The sequence below is a fragment of the Kickxella alabastrina genome (assembly GCF_025024165.1).
Source record: "Kickxella alabastrina strain RSA 675 chromosome Unknown BX661scaffold_19, whole genome shotgun sequence".
Taxonomy (NCBI): domain Eukaryota; kingdom Fungi; phylum Kickxellomycota; class Kickxellomycetes; order Kickxellales; family Kickxellaceae; genus Kickxella; species Kickxella alabastrina.
In genome coordinates this window covers 94120-113453 of record NW_026251490.1, presented here as the reverse complement: position 1 = coordinate 113453, position 19334 = coordinate 94120, and the positions used below count along the sequence as shown (strand labels likewise).

The window sequence follows — 19334 nt, the reverse complement described above, 5'->3', positions numbered from 1 at the left end:
TGGACGATTTGGACGATTTGGACATATTAGCAAGAATGAAAAATAATAAGGTTGTTCAGAGAGCTTTTTGGTAAGAAAAAAGAGTGTATTTGTTGTCGACTGAATGAATTATAAAATGAAAAACAAGGGGAAAAGGAGCAACAGGAGCAACAGAGCAGCAATTGATAAAGAAAAAAGAAAAATGTCTCGACCTTTTTGAGCAGTCGAGGCTTTCAAAGGCTTCGGCACGCCTACATAATTTCCGTATCGCACCTCCGCCCCCTAAACTTACTGCGAGTGCACGCCTAATCCTGCTGCTTTGGGAGAGGTGCACACGCCGGTGATAATTTGATTTTCTGCGGTCACTAGCAGTAACAATGCAAGATTTTCCGATCAAATAAAATAAAATCAAAGTACACGCGCCTCACCACCAGAATCGCTGAATGAAATCAGATTACACATCGAAATGGAAAAAACTTGGTCTTAATACCAGCCAGATAGGACTAGGTTTCCGAGAATCTGGAATTGGCTTCGGTTTGATCAAAGGCGATGCGAGCCACATATGCATTTTTTTATGTCCGATAATAATTCGCTGATCATAATCAATTCAGGTCCTGTGGGTGCAGTTCCACCGTATACATATAGAAAATAAGAAAAAAGTTTCTATTTTCCTTTGCGTACCAAACAAAGCTGTCACACGCTTATGCGGCTGCCTGATTTTATTTCCCTGAGAGACGGAGACCTGGAGAACAAGAAGGTAAATCCGGTCACAGGAGCATCAGCTAGGCAGAGATCGTCACATATATTTGCATTATGCGGATGACTATTGGAGAGGAAATATAAAGTATACAGACCTTATGATAAATGACAGAAGCGCATGTGACGCGCTGCACAGGGCAAAAACAGCAACGTCTTTTCAACAGCAACTGAAAGTCAGGGGCGGAAAGAATCAATCTCTGTGCGTAACATATAGGAAATTTTACATCTCGCCGTTTATTTCCATTTTCTCACAGACTTTCCAAACACGTCTTTTAACCAATTTTTATTATTATTAAACTGACTGCCAACCACTCTATACATAGTACCAACATACTTCAAATATCAGCCAAAAATGGTGTCGCAAACTGCCATAGAAGCCCAGCAATCGATGCTACGGACTAAAATCAAGGCAATTTATGGCGATTCAGCGCTTTCAGAGTCTGAGAAAGCAAAGAGAATACAAGTAAGTCAACATAACACCAATATCCTCAACACAAACGACAAAAGAGATTGCATCACAATATTAATATTTTACAGCCCTACACCATTTTCATAGTCGCTAATGAGCCCGAGAAAGCCCTCGGCCAAAGATGATACGGTTGACAAAATAACCCGGCGAATGGCCAGAGTGTCATTCAACGATAAAGCACAGACAATCCTTGGCTGCTCCCACTACCAGCTCAAGGCAAAGCTGCTTGCGCCGTGCTGCGACTCCTGGGTGTCCTGTCGCTTCTGCCACGACGAAGTTAACAGCCATGCGATGGACAGATTCTCGGTTAATGAAATGAAATGCATGCTGTGCCAGGAGGAGCAGCCGATTGCGCAGGACTGTCGGAAGTGCAAACAGCAAATGGGCTGCTACTATTGCCACAAATGCCGGCTCATCGACGACGGCCCCGGAAAGAGCATATTTCACTGTGACCAGTGTGGGATATGCCTGAGCGGCGAAAAATCAAAGTTCTACCACTGCCATATCTGCGAAGCATGTGTTGCTGTCGAAGCACGAAGCAATCACGGGTGCGCAGAGAAGAAGCTGCACTGCGACTGCCCTGTCTGCGGCGAGCATATATTTGGCTCGAACAAGGCGATTGTGCAGACAAAGTGCCAACACATGATGCACGAGGAATGCTTGCAAAAGTATTCCGAGCACTCGTTCAAGTGCCCCATATGCTCGGCCTCGATATGCGACACTAGGTTGTTTTTCAAGTCCATCGAGGACTATATGAAGGCGTGCACCATGCCGCGGGAGTACAAAGATATGAAGTCGCAGATTCACTGCAACGACTGCCGCCAGAGATCCGTTGCTCAGTACCATTTTGTATACCACAAATGCAGCCTTTGCCGCTCGTACAATACTTCAATCCTCTCGACAACCCGCGGAATTGGCGTCGCAGGACAATAAGCGCGCGGATGGACCAGTGGCGGCGAGTTGCTTGTGTTTTGATTGGCTGCAGAGTGTTTTGGTACACAGTTTTTATTATTATTTTGGAAATCAGGTTTTGTTAAAACTTGCACCCTTTGGTTTTATTTTTTTCTTCCTTTTCGCTCATTGTCATATTTCTCTTTCTTTCATTTTGTACTTTCAATCAACCTAATTTATACGCTTAGCAATTAATATTTAAAATAATGGCCGACTTTGAAGAATGCGCAAAGTAAGGCTCGTCCGCATTTCCCCCTCTTTTGAATAGATACAGTAGTACAGCGCACCAATTGCCATACTTTACTAATTTTTAATTTCAACGAATTACTCACTGCAAAAAAAACCTTATAGCCAGCGTGACGAGTTGCTCACAAGCAAGCTATGGATAAACGACCTTAAAAGTCAGTACCTCGAACACGTAAAGGCCTGCGCCAGAGACCTACCAACAGACGTTGAGCGGTTCCCGGCAAACATCCACGCATACATTGATTACTATAGTGAGATATACGCTCAGAACCGCGAGGCCATTACTGCATATCGGGCGCGCGAGATGTTTGCCGAACGCATCAGCGGAGCTGCGTTTATCCCTGACCAGAGCGAGCTCAAAAAGTTTGGTAAGTTTATTCGGTAATAACAACGGATCAGTTTTTTTGGATGCAAGCTGTTCCAGAATACTGGCCACTAATACATTTCCACTTTTTTTGCCAATTGTTTCTATTTTTATTGCTTGGTTTTTATAAGTAGAGATGACTGTTGTTGAAGAGGAGCGCTTGGTTAAGCAGGTACAGCTGCGGCTGAGCGAAAAGGTCCGGCAGGCCAATGAGAAGATCGACGCTGAGGCCCGGGAGTATCAGCAAGCAACCGACCTATCAAGCGAAAACGAAGAACTAATCGACAGCATTACAAAACTCGAAGCTGAGCTCGACACGCTAACCACAGAGCTTGAAGAGAAAGAAGCGCGCGAAAAGAGCATAGTCGAGCAGCAGACGCGCGAGCTCCAAGCTGCGCACAACGACCTGGTGCGCGAGACCGCCATGCGGGACGAAATGGACCGCGAGCGGAGCCGGCTGGAGGACCGGCTGCAGCGGCTGCAGAGTGACGAGAAGAAGCGCCAAATGAACGACGCGGACAAACAGGAGCAGCAGAGGCTCGTGGAGCGCTGGCTTCGCAGCATTGCGCCGGTTGTTGGCGCTAAGGTTGAGAATAACGTGCTTATGCTGACGCTTGGCGAGAGCGTGGGCGCAATGTCGGGAAGGCGCATTTTGGTTGAATTCAATGTGCTGGGGAAGATTGTATCGGTCAAGGATGATTCCGGTCGCAAGCTTCCGCCAGTAATGAACCACGACGTGCTGATGCGACTGTTGAGCGAGTGACGACGCTGTTTTCCATTAGGGCACGTGTTTGTGTTCCCAGGCCGGGTGCTTTTCGATAGCACAAAGCAGGCACTTGCCACTCTTTTTCTTTATGCTTAACTTTTTTAATTTGGCCAAATAATTAAGGTATTCATTTTATTTAGGGTTTTGGAACAAAACATCTTTTTGTTTGGAGTCCACTCCGAACATCAGCTATCTTGAACACGGTTGACGCTCTAGCTGGCAGATCGAGTGTTCGAGTTTAATACTACTGACACCCTGGCGGACAAACCTCCACCGCCAGGCAATTGGACCCAGGTCTGGATAACATCGGCGCAGGTTGCGAAGGAGGAGGCATTGCGAATATAACCTGCAACTCAATGGCAGTGCATGAGGATGGAGCAGCCGCTATTAGAGTGCATAAGTGGGATATGCTCAAGTGGCCACAGGCCGTGCAGGGACAGGCTGCAGAGTTCACAAAGCCGTGTCACAAGCTGGTCAGAGACTGGAGCTGCGGCAAGATAAAAAAGGCAGGGCTCATAGAGGGTAGAGGGACAAATCCAACACAATAAAGTCAGATTGGTTTCGGGGGGCTACGTCAGCTACTTTAGTTTTTGTAGTCCCTGCATGTGGTTTGAGTAAGACCTCGGTGCGGACATAGCTACGCCTAGATGGTAGCCAGGATGTACCATATATATGTTGTCCTTATAAAGGGGTGTAATAAAGAAATTTCCATCTTTTTATTTTTTAGAATAAGCACACTGCATCCCTTTTCTCTTTTTTAAATTTATCACGTTGCATCTCTTTTTGGTATCCCCTTTTTAAAATATTTGCCACCGCACGTTGGCTGGGGCGCTTTCCATCAGTCGAGTTTTTATTGTTTGTGGTCTCAGAATACGGACTGCATGTTTTGCTCAACTTTTGTTTCTCCATTTTCTATTCAATTTATCTATATATTTTTCTGTTGTATATTTTTCTTGTTTTATTATCACTTTGTCATTCACTCAAATAAAAAAACATACTTCCATAGCACAAACGTTACCGATACACTTTTATGAAGCTTGACTCACTGCGCGTAGTGCGGACCATGACCGCGGTCACGCTGGCTTTCACCGGTCTCGCTGCCATTGTTTCCGCCGCCGACGCCGCCAAGACCGCCCAGGCTGCAGTCATCAATCTTAACAGCAAGAACTACAAGGCCTGGACAGCAACGCGGGGTTTGGCGCTCGTGGAGTTCTACGCCCCATGGTGCAGCTACTGCCAGGCGATGGCTCCGGGCTATGAGAGCGCGGCCGCAGAGCTAAAGGACGATGGGGTAGCTCTGGCCAAAGTGGACTGCACCAAAGAGTCGGAGATCTGCGACATACATAACATCGAGGGATACCCGACCCTCAAAGTGATTGAAAATGGCGTATTTGCCGCCTACAACGGCACACGGCAGCAGAACTCGATAGTTGAGTACATGCGCAAGCGCAAGTTGCCTGCTGTGGAAGAGGTGACGTCCAAGACCTTTGACAAGTTCACCGGCAGCGGCCACATTGTCGTCGTGGGATTCTTTGCCGAAAAGTCGGCTGAGCTGGAGACGCTCAAGACAGTCGCCAATGAGCTCCGGGACGAGTACACGTTTGGGTACACGACTGACAAGACTCTGGCTACCAAGCAGGGCGTGGCTTTCCCTGGCCTGGCCATCTACAAAGACTTTGACACGCGCAAGGATGAATTCGAGGCGACCACCAACGTGAGCCTGCTCCGGGCTAGCGTGCGGTCCAGCTCGGTGCCGCTCATGGGAGAGCTTTCGGCGCAGACCTTTGTAACCTATGTGCGCGCTGGAATCCCCATTGGGCTGGTGTTCTACGACAGCGCTGAGTCGCGGAAGGAGCTGGAGAGCGAGCTGCTTTCTCTGGCTACCAGGTACAGGCGGTGGGTCAGCATGGCCCTGGTCGACGCCAATGTCTACCGCAAGCATGCAAAGAGCATCAACCTCAAGGAGAAGTGGCCGGCATTTGCCATCCAGGACATTAACAAGCAGTTCAAGTACATTCACCCACAGGACAAGCCGCTGACCAAGGACACTGTTGGTGACTTTGTCGCGGACTTTTTCAACGACAAGCTTGAGCCCGATTACAAGACGCAGGTCATCTTTGGGCCCAACGACGATGGCGTGTACAACCTCGTCGCGTCAAAGTTCAAAGAGGTGGTCTTTGACAAGAGCAAGGACGTGCTGATCGAGTTCTACGCGCCTTGGTGCATCTACTGCAAGCGCATGGCTGAGGCGTACACTGAGCTGGGCGAGACGTTCAAGGAGAACAAGAACATGGTCATTGCCAAGATGGATGCTACAGAGAATGACATCCCTTCGTCCGACCCTGGTCTTCAGTTCCCAGGCTTCCCGACTATTGTTCTTGTGCGCGCCGGCGACAACCGTATTGTTCGGTACAAGGGCAACCGCACGCACAAGTCGTTTGTTGCGTTCATCAAGGACCACGCCGTGCACTCCGATGACCATGCCGAGATTGTCGCTGAGGGTGCCGCTGATGAGAAGCCTGTCTACTTTGAGGCGCCGTCGCACGCCGTCGGATTCACGCCCAAGGAGACCAGGCACATCGAGCTTTAGTACATATTTCTTTTAGAGTTTCCTTGACTTCTTTTTCCATACTCCATACACAATGTTTCTTTTTCTGCTTCAATGTCCGAATGCGTTTGTTTGGCAATGGCGCTTTTCTCCCGGCTTGACACGGCTTGACGTGGCATAGTTGCCGAGGTTCACGTGCCTTTCCCGGCGGAGCTTTTTTCCTCCCTATTCAAAATAATACGCGGTTCCAGCGAAACATCGGGGTTTGGATGCTGCTCTTCTCCTGCGACGGCTATGCGTCTCTCTTCTTTCTTTGGTCATTTTTCCAGCTTTGAATTCCTGTGTACATTACAAGCATATACTCTCTTACATTTACTTTAATAATATTATTTCTGCATTAACTCTCCGAGAATGGCGCCACTATCGCCAAGCGTGGCCGACTACGTGCAGTCAGCAAAGGCCGGTATCGAGTCTATAGAGCACATAGACGACCTCATTCGCGAGTACCTCTTGTTTCGCGGCTTCAAAAGCACGCTAAAGACACTGGAGGAGGACCTAGCGCGCGACCAGGACAAGGGCTTTAAGGCGGACAAAATTGTCGACGACCTACTGACAATGGCCACAGAGCTCAAAGTCGAAGAGCTCCTTTCATATTGGGAGTACCTCACCTTACGGTTCTTTTCGCACCTCAGCCCAAAGTACCACCGCACAACGAGGATGTTTGAAAAGCGGCTGATTCGGCTGTTCCTGGTTTCGGCCGTCAATGCAGACAAGCGGCGGCGGATCCGCGAGTTCATGGATGTGCACGGGCATGTGCTCGGGCAGCAGGGCGGGGATTGGATTCCGTGGCTGGGGCTTGAGTATGTGGAGAAGCCGATGGGCCGACCCGAGTTCGAGGCGTACTTCAGCCCTGACTGGTATACAAGTCTGCGCACCGCGCTGGTTGACTTTGTGCAAACCGTGTTTCCGGCAATGGCAGTGCCGCGCATTATGCTGTTTGACAGGGAGCGCAGGGAAAGAGAGGTGCTGCAGCGCAGGATAAAACTCTACGAGGACCAGCTTAACGGCGAGACCAGGATAAAGTCGCTCGAGCACATAGCTAGCGGCTCGGGGCTTGTCGAGGACCACATTGGCAGCGTGGATATGGTCAAAAGCCCTGTCATGCAGGCTGCAGAAACTGTGGTTGTCCCCAGGGAGTCTTTGGACATTGGCCAGCCCATCGGCATTATCCAGACGAACGAGCCGGTCAGTTTGCTCAAGATCAGCCGCGAGGACATTTTCCTTGAGCACAATTCTGGGATCAGCCTGGCCAAGTTTTCGGTGACTGGCGATCTCATTGCCAGCTACGACGACGAATCCATACTGAAGGTCTGGTCGCCCGAGCCTTTGTCTGCGGCAGCCAGACTGAAAAACGAGCTGAACTTTACCGTCAACGCGATGGCATGGGACAAGAAGCATGCGCACCTACTGTATCTGTACGACGAGGACGGCTACATCCACACGCTCAACACCAACACAAACCTGATGAGCCGCCAGCTGGTATTCGAGAAGAAGCACCCGTGGATCCAGGCTATGCTGGCGAGCTCGGTCAGCTCGGCGCTGCTGACGGTCAACTCGGCCAAGCCTGAGGGCACATCGGACGTGCTGCTGCAGATCTGGGACGCAAGCTCCAGCAAAACCCTGGGCACCAAAAGACTCAGCGGCGGTGTGGACTCGCAGGGAATCAGCGCGGCGCTCAATCACAACGGGTACCTGGCTGCGCTGGCGTACAACACCGGCCATGTGCGCGTACTGGACACGCGGAGCATGGAGACGGTTGCCAAGCTGGACACCAAGCGCAAGGACCTGTGCGCAATCGAGTTCAGCCTCAACGAGGACTCACTAATGGCGGTCACCGAGGAGGGCAGGCTGACGCAGTGGTCGCTGCGGAAGAATAACCAGATGCTCGCCGAGTCCAGTCTGGGCATTGCTGCGGGCTCTGAGGGCGGAGCTGCTGCTGCTGCTGCTGCCGACTCGCGCTTGGACTGTGACCGTGTGGTTTTTACGCCTGATAGAGAGAACATTGTCGTTGCTCCTCGCGAACAATGCCTCGTGTTCAATGTTGATTCGGCTGTGCTCACTGATGCCACACGGCGGCACAAGGATTTGATTTCATGCATTGATTTTGCCGCCGAGCGGTCGCTGTCTGCGAGTGAGGACGGCACTATCCGTGTCGCGCAATACCGCAAGGTCTGAAAAAAAATTATTTTTAGTTAGTGTATTTTTACACTATCGCTTGTAATTATTTTTATAAAAAAGGTCTTGGCAGAAAGACCAAGCTGCGGTTTTGTGTGTTCTTTAAGGCTTTGTGGCCTGTTGAACTTTGACACATTCTCGGCGCCGTACGAGCGATATCTCGGCGCAAGGGCGCCTTTGGGGGGTGGGCGAGAGGCAGGGAGAGTGCGGTGATGGGGCCTTTTGGGGTGGCGGCAAGCCGGCAACGTGACGTCGTGCGAGAAGGCAAAGCGCATGTGACGCGCCGATGTGCGATTGTAAAGGGAAGATGCGAGCGACGAACATTGCAGAGAAAAACGAAGCGTATAATATTTTTGCCCGCTTTTCCTCCCCTCCCCCATCTATTGCGTGCGCGCTCTCTCTCTTTTCCTTACCCTCGCACTCTTTCAAAACTGCATTTCGTTTTTTTAATATTATTTTTTCCACACATTTTCAGCTCCGCGAGCATCAAAGTTAACCTACTCTCTTTGTTTTATTTGACAAGTACACAACTACATTTACCGCCATTTGAACCATGGATGAGCAACTTATCAAGACCGTGAACAAACTGCAGGACGCCTTCTCGACGGTCGGCGTGCACAACCCAGTCGACCTTCCGCAGATTGTCGTAATTGGAAGGTACGTTTTTTATTCCGTTTTTATTTCTTTTTATGCAAAGTTGAATGAGGCACTGTTTGAGTTTATGCAAAAGTCAGAGAGTAGCTTCTAACAAATTAGTTCTTCTTTTGTACCCTGCATTTAAAGCACCGCCATGTAGCCAGAGCAGCGGAAAGAGTTCGGTGCTCGAAAACATTGTTGGCCGCGACTTTTTGCCACGCGGTACGGGCATTGTGACCCGCCGCCCGCTCGTTCTCCAGCTTATTAACCGTCCGGCGACAGTGGTTGTCGAGAAGAAAGAGGGAGAGGACGAGGAGAGCAAGGGCGAGGAGAACCCGAACGAGTGGGGCGAGTTTTTGCATCTGCCTGGCAAGAAGTTTTACAACTTTGACGAGATCCGCGACGAGATTGTCAACGACACCGAGAGAAAGACTGGAAAGAATCTCGGCATTTCCCCTGTCCCGATCAACCTGCGCGTGTTCTCGCCCAATGTGCTGACACTCACGCTGGTGGATCTCCCCGGCTTGACCAAGGTCCCCGTTGGCGACCAGCCCAAGGACATTGAGCGCCAGATTCGCGACATGATTTTGACATACATCACCAAGCCCAACGCCATCATTCTGGCGGTCACCGGCGCCAACACCGATCTGGCCAACTCTGACGGCCTGAAGATGGCCCGCGAGGTCGACCCCGACGGCACACGGACCATCGGCGTTCTTACCAAGGTGGACCTCATGGACAGCGGCACAGATGTCATTGATATTCTGGCCGGCCGCGTCATCCCGCTGCGTCTGGGCTACGTTCCCGTCGTCAACCGCGGCCAGAAGGACATTCAGACCAAGCGCACTATCCAGTCGGCGCTCGAGAATGAGCGCAACTTTTTCGAGAGACACAGCTCGTACCAGAGCAAGTCGCAGTACTGCGGGACGCCGTTCCTCGCGCGCAAGCTGAATCTCCTGCTGATGCACCACATTAAAATCACGCTTCCCGAGATCAAGTCCAAGATCTCAGCAGCGTTGGCCAAGTACTGCAGCGAGCTCGAGCAGCTCGGCGACCCACTGACAGATGCCGCCGGCCAGGCAGCCAACACGACGCTGAGTATCATCACCGAGTTCTGCACTGATTTCCGCAGCGCACTCGAGGGCCAGTCGACGGACCTCTCGACGTATGAGCTGAGCGGCGGCGCGCGTATCAGCTTTGTGTTCCACGAGATCTTCTGCAACGGTGTCAAGTCCATCGACCCGTTGGAGCACGTCAAGGACGGAGATATTCGGACAATCCTGTACAACTCATCGGGATCGTCGCCCTCGCTGTTTGTCGCTACCAGCGCGTTTGAGGTTATTGTCAAGAAGCAGATCAGGCGGCTCGAGGACCCCTGCCTCAAGTGTGTGTCGATGACCTACGACGAGCTCGTGCGCATTGTCAACCAGCTGCTGATGAAGCCCAATTTTAAGCGCTTCCCCCAGCTGCGCGACCAGTTCAATACTGTCGTTATTACATTCCTCAAGAACGCCATGCTGCCGACCAACAGGCTTGTGCAGGACCTTGTCGCCATGGAGCAGTGCTACATCAACACGGCGCACCCCGACTTTATCAGCGGCCAGCGCGCCATCGCCATTGTCAATGACCGTATGCACCCGCCCAAGCCCGTGCAGCCGGGTGCGCCGGCCACCGGGCGGCAGTCCGTGTCCATCAACGAGCGCAGCTTGGATGATGAGATGAATGTGCCCAAGGATGGTGGGTTCTTCGGGTCGTTCTGGCAGAACAAGAAGAAGAGGCAGCCAATGATGGAGTCACCGCCGCAGGTTCTCAAGGCCTCGGGCACTTTGTCTGAGCGCGAGCAGCAGGAGACAGAGGTCATCAAGCTCTTGATCCAGTCATACTTTAACATTGTCAAGCGCACGACAATCGACATGGTGCCTAAATCCATTATGCTTAAGCTTGTTGCCTTTGCCAAGGAGGGCCTGCAGCGTGAGTTGCTCAAGGAGCTGTATAACCCTGAGGCACTCGCGGATTTGCTCAAGGAGAGCGAGTCGACGGTTGCTCGCCGTAATGAGTGCAAGAAGATGATTGATGCATTGAAGAAGGCTGACACTATTGTTTCTTCAGTGTAGATGTGAAGCATATTTTTCTTTTCTTGTTTTGTTGTTTGCGCTGCGCATAATTTATACATTTTTCTAATATTGTCTCGCACACATAACTTTTCTTTATCGCGCATGATATTTACAGAAAATGGGTGGTCTCTTGATGAAAAGAAAAAATGAAATATGAATGCCAATAAAAAAAAACAGGACGACTGCGCGATTTTGCTTTTTGTCCATCTCCCTTTTTTCAGGTTCCGCGTGCAAATAAAAAAAATAGAGTAAAAGCAGCGTGCTGTCTTTATTTTTTCTTCCCTCTTTCTTTCTCTCCTTTTCTTTTTATTTCTCAAGCCCTCTTTATTATTATTTGATTATTCCACCTTTTCTTTACATTTATTCTCATCTGCACTACACCAAATTGGCATCTCTCTATTTCATTAGCAACAAACATAGCACGCATTTTCGGTTGCAACCTCTTCCTCTTCCTCTTCCCCTTCAAAGGACCAAATAAAACAGAATAAGCAACATGCATATGGAAGGAAATTACCAGCGGTTGGAGCACCTCGGTGAGGGCACGTATGCCACAGTGTACAAGGGCAGGTCGCCCAAGGGCGAGATTGTAGCGCTCAAGGAGATCCATCTGGATCCTGAGGAGGGCGCACCCTCGACAGCCATCCGCGAAATATCTCTGATGAAGGAGCTCGACCATGAGAATGTCGTCAAGCTCCTTGACGTCGTGCACACAGAGACCAAGCTAATGCTAGTGTTTGAGTTTATGGACAAGGACCTAAAGCGCTACATGGACGCAGTCGGTAACCACGGAGCGCTGCCGCCGCAGACTATAAAGGTTCTGATGTACCAGTTGCTCAAGGGAATCAAGTATTGCCATGAGATGCGCGTTTTGCACCGCGACCTTAAGCCTCAAAACCTGCTGATTAACTCACGCAATCAGTTGAAGTTGGGTGACTTTGGGCTTGCTCGCGCGGTGGGTATCCCGGTCAATACGTTTTCCAACGAGGTCGTTACGCTTTGGTATCGGGCACCAGATGTTCTTCTGGGATCGCGCAACTACAGCAATACGATTGATATTTGGTCGGCTGGGTGCATCATGGCCGAGATGTTTACTGGTCGGCCGCTGTTCGCCGGGTCGAGCAATGATGACCAGCTGGTCAAGATATTCCGCATCATGGGGACGCCGTCCGAGGCCACATGGCCATCGGTATCGCGGCTGCCTAATTGGAAAAACAATCTGCCGATGTATCCACCCCAGAGACTCGAGCAGCACCTGCCCCAGATGGACCCGTATGCGATTGACCTGCTGAAGAAACTGCTGGTGTATGATCCCGATTTGAGGTGGGAGGCCAGCAAGTGCCTGACGCACCCTTATTTCCAGGACCTCTGGCCGCCGCAGGTCCACCATCCCTTGCATTTATCTGTGCAGATGCAAGAGCAGCAACTCCAGCAGATGCATATACAGCAGCAGCAGCAGCAACACCAGCAGCAGCAACAGCAGCAGTACTTGCGTCTCCAGCAGCAACAGCAGCACCTTCAGCACCAGCAATTGCAGCAACAGCAATTGCAGCAGAGGCAGCAGCTCCAACAACTCCAGCTTCAGCAACAGCAGCAACACCTTCAGCAGCTCCAGCAGCATGACATTAACCCCCATGCACAGCACCATATGCAGCAGCCTCACCATCCTCATGGCCAGCCCTATCCTTAATAGCAAAAGACCACAAAATATCATCTTTTTTATCTGTCTTGTTTTATCCAATATATCCATTTAGTTTGCATTGTTCAAGACAAAGAAAAGTAAATAAGAAAAGGTACTTTTAGCAGTAATGAGTGTTTGTTTATTTTTTTGTTTGCTTGTTAGAAATTTACTGCCAGCAAAATAAAAAGTATGACAAACTTCAAAGATGTGAAAATGAAATGATTAACTGATTTTGGGCAAGATTAGAAATTGGCAGCGATATCAGAAACAATGCGGTGTCACAATTTATCACATTTACACGCATGTTATTTTTTCTTGAGCTTTTTTTTTTCCTCTTCTTTTTCCGACTTTAAAATATTAATTTCGAGTCAAATCTAGTTTTAACTTTATATAAAAAAACATGTTTGCACTTTCAAAGCAGGTTCTCCGCACCGGACGTACTCTTAGCGTGCGCAATTTTGCGTCCGTTCCAATTTACATTGGTAATCTCAGCGAGAAGACCACGCCTGAGACCCTCCGGGAGATCTTCGGCTCCTACGGCCACATTGGTGGTGTCCGGATGAACGAGGGCGTTAAGGGTTACAGGTACGCGCACATTTACTTTACATCCGGTGAAGCACCTCAGGTGAACGGCCAGTCGTACTATATGATGGAGGCTGAGCCCACTCAGGAGGAGACTGCCTCTGTTCAGGCGGCGATCACAAAGGCAGTGGAGGAGCGCCAGGATCAGGTTATTGATGGGCAGACGGTTGTCGTGGGCTATGCGAAGCATAGGAGCAGACGTGGTGCTCCTGGTCCTAATACTCCTAATGGTGCACGTGTTGGCAGTAATTCTGGTGATGTTAATGGGTTCAGTAAGGGGTTCTCTGAGGGTTATCGCCAGGGGTTCTCAGACGCTATGGCTAACAAGGCATAAAACAATTTTGTGCTGTGTTTTGTAGTATAAAGCGAGAACCAATAAATACTAAGGACTACATCCTTTTTAAAAAAAAGTTTTTTCTTGTTTCATATTGCATGCGCAACTAGTCCATAACTTGGTTGTTTTTGGTTGGCCAGAAAACTTTGAAAAAAGTATTTTTTTGCAAACACTCACGATCGATTCTAAAATATTATACATTCACTTGTTCTCACTTGTACTTTTGTCAACAACAAAAAATAATGATTTTAGCAGCAAGACTGCGCACGGTTAAAGTATTTTCTGCGAGTGCTTTGACATGCAGGCACACGAAGGAATGTAGGTTATTTCTGACAGCAGGGCAGCGGTATCTCAGCGACAGCACAGATGGCACAAAGTCTCAGAACACAGACTCGAATGATATTTCTTTGGCTGAGAAGAAGAATGCAAACCCGGCTGCCATCGGGTTTGACGCTGGATTCAGGGACGGGTACCAGTCGGGCTTTGATCAAGGACGCAAGAACATTGAAGATCTGCTAGCGTTGCAGAAAAACTGAATTTTTTTGATTTTTTTATGGCCCAAACCTTATTAAAAATGTGGTCTTGTCACGAACAGGCTAGGCCGGAATGCCGGTCTTTTTCAATTATTAATTATGTGATATATTTTTTATTAATTTTAAGAAGGAAAGAGTTAAATAATTGGTCTTTTGAAAAAGCGACAGGGTCAAGGGGTGTGGTGGGGGGCTGGGCTTGGTGTATAAACAGTGACGTGTGTTGAATAAAATAAACATTTTACAATTTTTTTCCATCAGGTTTGGGGCCGATTTTCTCAACTTAATCTCATCCACCCCCCTCCATTTTTCCGGTTTGTCCAGGATTGTTCAAATTATCCGCATCTTTTTCGTCTTTATATTCTTTTTCTTCATAGCTGCGCTTTTTTATTTATTGGTTTATTCGAATTTAATATTTCTTATTCCTTATCGCTCTGTCTCGTTATTTTGTGGCAACAGGGTAACGGTTCTCATTTTCGCTTAACCCCCTTTATTTCGTTCGAATTCCAGTGCGCGCACAAACACTAGGCTACAATCTGTGCAATGGCCGACGGGACGAGGTACGGCACCGCCAATTCACACAATGCAAGCAATGAGCTTAAGCCTGAACTTGAACTTGAGAGCTGGAGGAGGTGGCAGACAAGCGTGTTACTTTTTTTGTTTCGACACCACAATGTGCATAACAGCGTACTTCTTGGACACGTCATGCTTGTAGACATTGGGCATGTTACTTCACACTTAGCACTCAACATTGCACGCAAAGTTTTTCTTAAACTAAAAGACAACTGTTTTGCATACATGCACATGCATGTCGCTCATGGATTTCTGTAGGACTCTCAAGGTAACAGGTAAAGTCTCGCGAGCAGTTGGCGCAAAGGGCAGAAGAACGATCTTTGGATGGTGGGATTGTTTTTATAACGGCACAAAGTAGACCAGAGTGGTAATGAAAAAATCTCATTTGGCGCAGTGCTGAGAATAGTCGCAACTAACTAAACAATATTGATGTGTGCGTGAGTCAATGTCATTTTGTTTTAAACTTTGTACTGGTGTAGTGCTTGCCGCAGACAACCTCTACAAGCGCGAGCTTTTCCGTAAGTGACAAGAGACAATACACCACATACACCAAAAACTCAATTGACTGACAGCTGTCCCCACATGAGCTGTGGGAATCAAAGTCGATTCTTCCATTATTCTTTTATTATTAATTTGGCTTCGTGCATTGTATTGTTTTTTGCGCAGTACACAAAGTACAAGTCCACAATTTTGCACATTCTAATAATACTTGTACCTGTTTCAACATTCGCTTTATTTTTTTGCTTTGGCTTGCATTAGGACTTCCGGATCCGTTTGTTGTTTTGACGGTTGATGGGGCACAGACACTAACAACAAAGGCGCTCAAGCGCACGCTATCCCCGTACTGGAACGAAACGTTTGAAGTGCGGGTCAAGCCAACCAGCGTCATCACAGTGCAGGTTTTGACCAGCGAAAGTTCAAGAAGCAGGGGCAGGGGTTTCTGGGCGTCATCAATGTGCAAATCAGCCAGCACATTGACGTTGAAGTTGGCGGAGAAGGTACGAGTCAGTCTGTTGTTTTGTGCACAGCATGGCCATTTAAAGCGCCTGTATTGTTAATTGCGCTATATCGTCCGCCGCATTACTAATTGGCCTATCACTCTTGTCCTTACTTTTTTGCTTGTGTGTAGCCATGGTCACACAGGATCTCAATAACTCGAACCACAATGAACCGGTGCAGGGCCGCCTGATTCTACAGTTCAACGTGCCCGTCAACCAGCCTGTATTTCCAGCAGGGTAAGTCTATCGAGTGAATATATGTATATTTGACAGTGTGTCTGCTTTGTTAATGAAGCATGTATGGTAAATGCGAGGCGCTGATATCAGTAGCGAATCGCTTTTGTTGCTGAATAATATATCATTTCAAAGCAAGTGTTCCTCCCGTTTACCAGCCCCTCAGCACTGCTAATATCTCTTCCTTTGCACACCTTTTGTCTGATGCCAGTAAATGGTCTTGTGGCTATCAAAATAGTACCTAATTATTTATTTTTCGTCTGAAAATGGATGTGAACGATTGGCATTTTCACTTTTTTTCTGGCAAAGCCGGGCCAAGCCTCTTTGTGCGTATCCTCCCTTTTTGGGCTGCAAAGGCTTTGTTTTGCAAGCATTGTGGACAAAAAACCTTGGATTGGACTTTTTTCCCCTCTTTCCTCTTTCCTTTTTTCTCCCCTTCTCTTCTTTCAAATTCCGAATTTACATTTCACTTTGCTTTGCCTCACTTGTCCAGAACTTTTTTTCATATATTGTTTATTGTTTATTTTTCGTTCTTGTTTTAATATTACCAGCATCGTTCTGGAGTGCCTATTCCCAGCGAGTGCCCCTGTACTTTCCACACAATATTTATTTTCACACACACAAACCATCACACAACTACTGCTGCCACTGACCGAGCTGAACTGAGAAGCAAATATTTGGAAGAAAGGGCTTAACCTTTTTTGTATTACTCTATTTGAGACTCTATCCCCTCTTTTCTTCCCTCTCTCTCTTTTACTTTTATTTTTAAAACTCTCATTCCCACCCTCTTGTAAAAACATCAAAAAAACCTCACCTGTCTTTAATTCGGAATTTAACTGCTGACAATGTTTAACACACTGTTTTCTCGGCAAAAACGCAATAGGGAGGCCGCTCGGAACGGGCAGCCCGCTCGCGTCGAAGGCCCGCAGCTGGGCGCAGCCTCGACATCTAGTAGCAGCGCCAACAACGGCAACGTCCATCCGCCGCACCACTCTGCGCCAAGTTTCAGAGCCGCGAACAGCTCACAAGGCAGAGCCGAGCCACCCTCACACAGCCACCCAGCTGGTGCTGGGTCGGGGTCAGTAGCCGGCCCAAGTGCACACAACGCTGCAGAGTCTGGGGACGCTCTTCCGCAGGGCTGGGAGCAGCGCATCGACGTCATGGGCCGGGTATATTTTGTTGACCACAACTCGCGCACCACCACCTGGGTCAGGCCAACTGCCGCAGGTGTTGTGCCTGTTGCCGAGCCCACTGAGGGGGAGCGCCGGCGGCATATGAATCGCACGCTGCCCGACAATGCGGGCATGGCCAATGTAACCCCTAGGCCGGGCCACAGTGCTGCCTCTGGTCCTTCGCCGCCGTCCCACAGTGCCAGTATTGGCAGCGGTGCTGGTTCAAGCTCTGTTGCAGCGGCCGGCTCGACCTCAGTACTGAGCTCAGGCGCTGCGCTGGGACCGCTGCCGTCCGGATGGGAGCAGCGGTACACTACCGAGAACCGCCCGTACTTTGTCAACCACATTAGCCGTACAACGACCTGGGACGACCCTCGCTTGCGCGCCAGCCAGGCCCCTAGCTCGAACCGCAATAACAATGTGTCGAACATTGCTGGACAGACTGCGTCGCGTCTTGGCCCATTGCCGTCAGGTTGGGAGATGCGGCTGACGTCTCAGGGACGCGTGTACTTTGTTGACCACAACACGAAAACAACCACTTGGGACGGTAAGTTTCAACTTTTGCTTCTGTGCTTCTGTATTTATGTTTGTTGCTCCTGCTGCTATATCTGCCCCTTGCATGTGTTGAGCAATTGTCAATGTGTTATGCCCGCTTTTTTTGGGGATGGCCTATTGCGTTGTTTTTTATTTTTCTTTGCCAAGCGGTGTTTCCTTGTGGTGATTATTGACTAGAAACAAATTAGGGAAGCTTTCTAAGAGAAAAAACCCTAAGAAGCAATGAAAACCGGACAGCAACATGTAAACACGGTTTAAAAATAGTCACAGCACTGATGTTTTTGCAAATCATGCCGATACTAATAAAAACGTATTTTTTATCTTATTTTTTTGTGCGGTCGGTGTTTTTGTTTTTTTTCTTTCCGTTTGTGCGCTCGCTTGATCTCATATCCTGGTGTCATTGATTCGACGCTCAAACATATAGACCCTCGCCTGCCAAGCAACCTCGACCAGAATGTGCCCCAGTACAAGCGCGATTTCCGCCGCAAGTACATCTACTTCAGGTCGCAGGCTGCCATGCGCCCCGTGCCTGGCCAATGCCACATCAAGGTTGCGCGCAACACAGTATTCGAGGACTCATACAACGAGATCATGCGGGTGCCCGTGTCGGAGCTCAAGAAGCGGCTCATGATCAAATTCGACGGTGAAGACGGCCTTGACTACGGCGGTGTCTCCCGCGAGTACTTCTTCCTGCTCTCGCACAAGATGTTTGACCCGCAGTACTGCCTATTCGAGTATTCTGCGCACGACCAGTACACGCTGCAGTTCAACCCTAACTCGGAGATCAACCCGGAGCATCTCAACTACTTCAGGTTTATCGGGCGCACGATGGGCCTGGCTATTTTCCACCGCCGGTTCCTCGACGCCTTCTTCACATCTTCATTCTACAAGATGATCCTGAAGAAGCCCGTCACGCTAGACGACATGCAGAGCGTCGACGCCGAGATCTACCGCAGTCTCAAGTGGATCTTGGAGAACGACGTTACGGACATGGGATTCACGTTTGCCGTGGACGACGACCGCTTTGGTGAGCGCATCGAAGTCGATCTGAAGCCCGGAGGCAAGGACATTGACGTGACGGAGGAGAACAAGGCGGAGTTCGTGCAGCTTCGGATCAAGTACCGTGTGTGCGATCGCATCAAGGACCAGTTCGAGGCGTTCCAGGCGGGCTTCCACGAGCTGATTCCCGAGGATCTCATCCAGGTGTTCGATGAGCGCGAGCTGGAGCTCCTCATCGGTGGCTTGGCTGAGATTGACGTCGAGGATTGGAAGAAGCACACAGATTACCGCGGATACACAGAGTCCGACCAGGTTGTGCAGTGGTTCTGGAAGTTTGTCGCGGAGATGGACTCGGAGCACCAGACGCGGTTGCTGCAGTTTACAACGGGAACTTCGCGCATTCCAGTCAATGGATTCAAGGACCTGCAGGGCAGCGATGGCCCGCGCCGCTTTACTATTGAAAGATCCGGGGATATCATTGCGCTGCCCAAGAGTCACACGTGCTTCAATCGCATTGATCTGCCGCCGTACCCCGACTACGAGACAATGTCGTCCAAGCTGATTCTTGCTATTGAGAACACCGTCGGTTTTGCTCAGGAGTAAAAAAAAGTA

At 49.2% G+C, this 19334-nt stretch overlaps 8 protein-coding genes across 8 annotated transcripts; all 8 read left to right on the top strand.

Moving 5' to 3' along the window:
- Window positions 1-951: 951 nt before the first annotated feature.
- Window positions 952-2294, top strand: BX661DRAFT_185705 (zinc-ribbon-domain-containing protein). The gene is made up of 2 exons (XM_051536849.1): window positions 952-1201; window positions 1295-2294. The coding sequence occupies exons 1-2, from the start codon at window positions 1091-1093 to the stop codon at window positions 2138-2140; spliced, it is 957 nt and encodes a 318-aa protein (XP_051390007.1). The 5' UTR covers window positions 952-1090; the 3' UTR covers window positions 2141-2294.
- BX661DRAFT_206725 (uncharacterized protein) lies at window positions 2295-3668 on the top strand. Its single transcript, XM_051538637.1, has 3 exons — window positions 2295-2390; window positions 2510-2772; window positions 2903-3668. The coding sequence occupies exons 1-3, from the start codon at window positions 2365-2367 to the stop codon at window positions 3529-3531; spliced, it is 918 nt and encodes a 305-aa protein (XP_051390006.1). The 5' UTR covers window positions 2295-2364; the 3' UTR covers window positions 3532-3668.
- Window positions 3669-4271: 603 nt separating this feature from the next.
- BX661DRAFT_185701 (thioredoxin-like protein) lies at window positions 4272-6392 on the top strand. Its single transcript, XM_051536848.1, has one exon. The coding sequence runs from the start codon at window positions 4565-4567 to the stop codon at window positions 6122-6124; it is 1560 nt and encodes a 519-aa protein (XP_051390005.1). The 5' UTR covers window positions 4272-4564; the 3' UTR covers window positions 6125-6392.
- On the top strand, window positions 6393-8692 carry BX661DRAFT_185700 (WD40-repeat-containing domain protein). The gene has a single exon (XM_051536847.1). The coding sequence runs from the start codon at window positions 6494-6496 to the stop codon at window positions 8315-8317; it is 1824 nt and encodes a 607-aa protein (XP_051390004.1). The 5' UTR covers window positions 6393-6493; the 3' UTR covers window positions 8318-8692.
- Window positions 8693-11230, top strand: BX661DRAFT_185698 (Dynamin central region-domain-containing protein). Its single transcript, XM_051536846.1, has 2 exons — window positions 8693-8974; window positions 9114-11230. The coding sequence occupies exons 1-2, from the start codon at window positions 8871-8873 to the stop codon at window positions 11065-11067; spliced, it is 2058 nt and encodes a 685-aa protein (XP_051390003.1). The 5' UTR covers window positions 8693-8870; the 3' UTR covers window positions 11068-11230.
- Window positions 11231-11560: 330 nt separating this feature from the next.
- Window positions 11561-12754, top strand: BX661DRAFT_194330 (kinase-like domain-containing protein; the record flags this gene model as incomplete). Its single annotated transcript, XM_051537870.1, has 2 exons — window positions 11561-12549; window positions 12622-12754. The coding sequence occupies 2 exons, from the start codon at window positions 11561-11563 to the stop codon at window positions 12752-12754; spliced, it is 1122 nt and encodes a 373-aa protein (XP_051390002.1).
- Window positions 12755-13067: 313 nt separating this feature from the next.
- On the top strand, window positions 13068-13854 carry BX661DRAFT_185695 (uncharacterized protein). Its single transcript, XM_051536845.1, has one exon. The coding sequence runs from the start codon at window positions 13146-13148 to the stop codon at window positions 13659-13661; it is 516 nt and encodes a 171-aa protein (XP_051390001.1). The 5' UTR covers window positions 13068-13145; the 3' UTR covers window positions 13662-13854.
- A 1145-nt stretch (window positions 13855-14999) lies between these two features.
- Window positions 15000-19325, top strand: BX661DRAFT_194329 (uncharacterized protein; the record flags this gene model as incomplete). The annotated part of the gene is given in 7 exon segments (XM_051537869.1): window positions 15000-15039; window positions 15244-15282; window positions 15524-15663; window positions 15675-15762; window positions 15894-15999; window positions 16880-17715; window positions 18148-19325. 7 exon segments carry the CDS (start codon window positions 15000-15002, stop codon window positions 19323-19325), a joined length of 2427 nt encoding a protein of 808 aa, XP_051390000.1.
- Window positions 19326-19334: the final 9 nt, after the last annotated feature.

Excerpts from the sequence above, each read along its gene's own strand:
- BX661DRAFT_185700 (XM_051536847.1), top strand. The coding sequence starts at position 6,494 with ATGGCGCCACTATCGCCAAGCGTGGCCGACTACGTGCAGTCAGCAAAG.
- BX661DRAFT_185701 (XM_051536848.1), top strand. The coding sequence starts at position 4,565 with ATGAAGCTTGACTCACTGCGCGTAGTGCGGACCATGACCGCGGTCACG.
- BX661DRAFT_185695 (XM_051536845.1), top strand. The coding sequence starts at position 13,146 with ATGTTTGCACTTTCAAAGCAGGTTCTCCGCACCGGACGTACTCTTAGC.
- BX661DRAFT_185698 (XM_051536846.1), top strand. The coding sequence starts at position 8,871 with ATGGATGAGCAACTTATCAAGACCGTGAACAAACTGCAGGACGCCTTC. Across the intron at positions 8,975-9,113 it reads CAGATTGTCGTAATTGGAAG|CCAGAGCAGCGGAAAGAGTT; the intron begins GTACGTTTTTTA and ends ACCGCCATGTAG.
- BX661DRAFT_206725 (XM_051538637.1), top strand. The coding sequence starts at position 2,365 with ATGGCCGACTTTGAAGAATGCGCAAA. Across the intron at positions 2,391-2,509 it reads GACTTTGAAGAATGCGCAAA|CCAGCGTGACGAGTTGCTCA; the intron begins GTAAGGCTCGTC and ends AAAACCTTATAG. Across the intron at positions 2,773-2,902 it reads GAGCGAGCTCAAAAAGTTTG|AGATGACTGTTGTTGAAGAG; the intron begins GTAAGTTTATTC and ends TTTTATAAGTAG.
- BX661DRAFT_185705 (XM_051536849.1), top strand. The coding sequence starts at position 1,091 with ATGGTGTCGCAAACTGCCATAGAAGCCCAGCAATCGATGCTACGGACT. Across the intron at positions 1,202-1,294 it reads AGAAAGCAAAGAGAATACAA|TCGCTAATGAGCCCGAGAAA; the intron begins GTAAGTCAACAT and ends CCATTTTCATAG.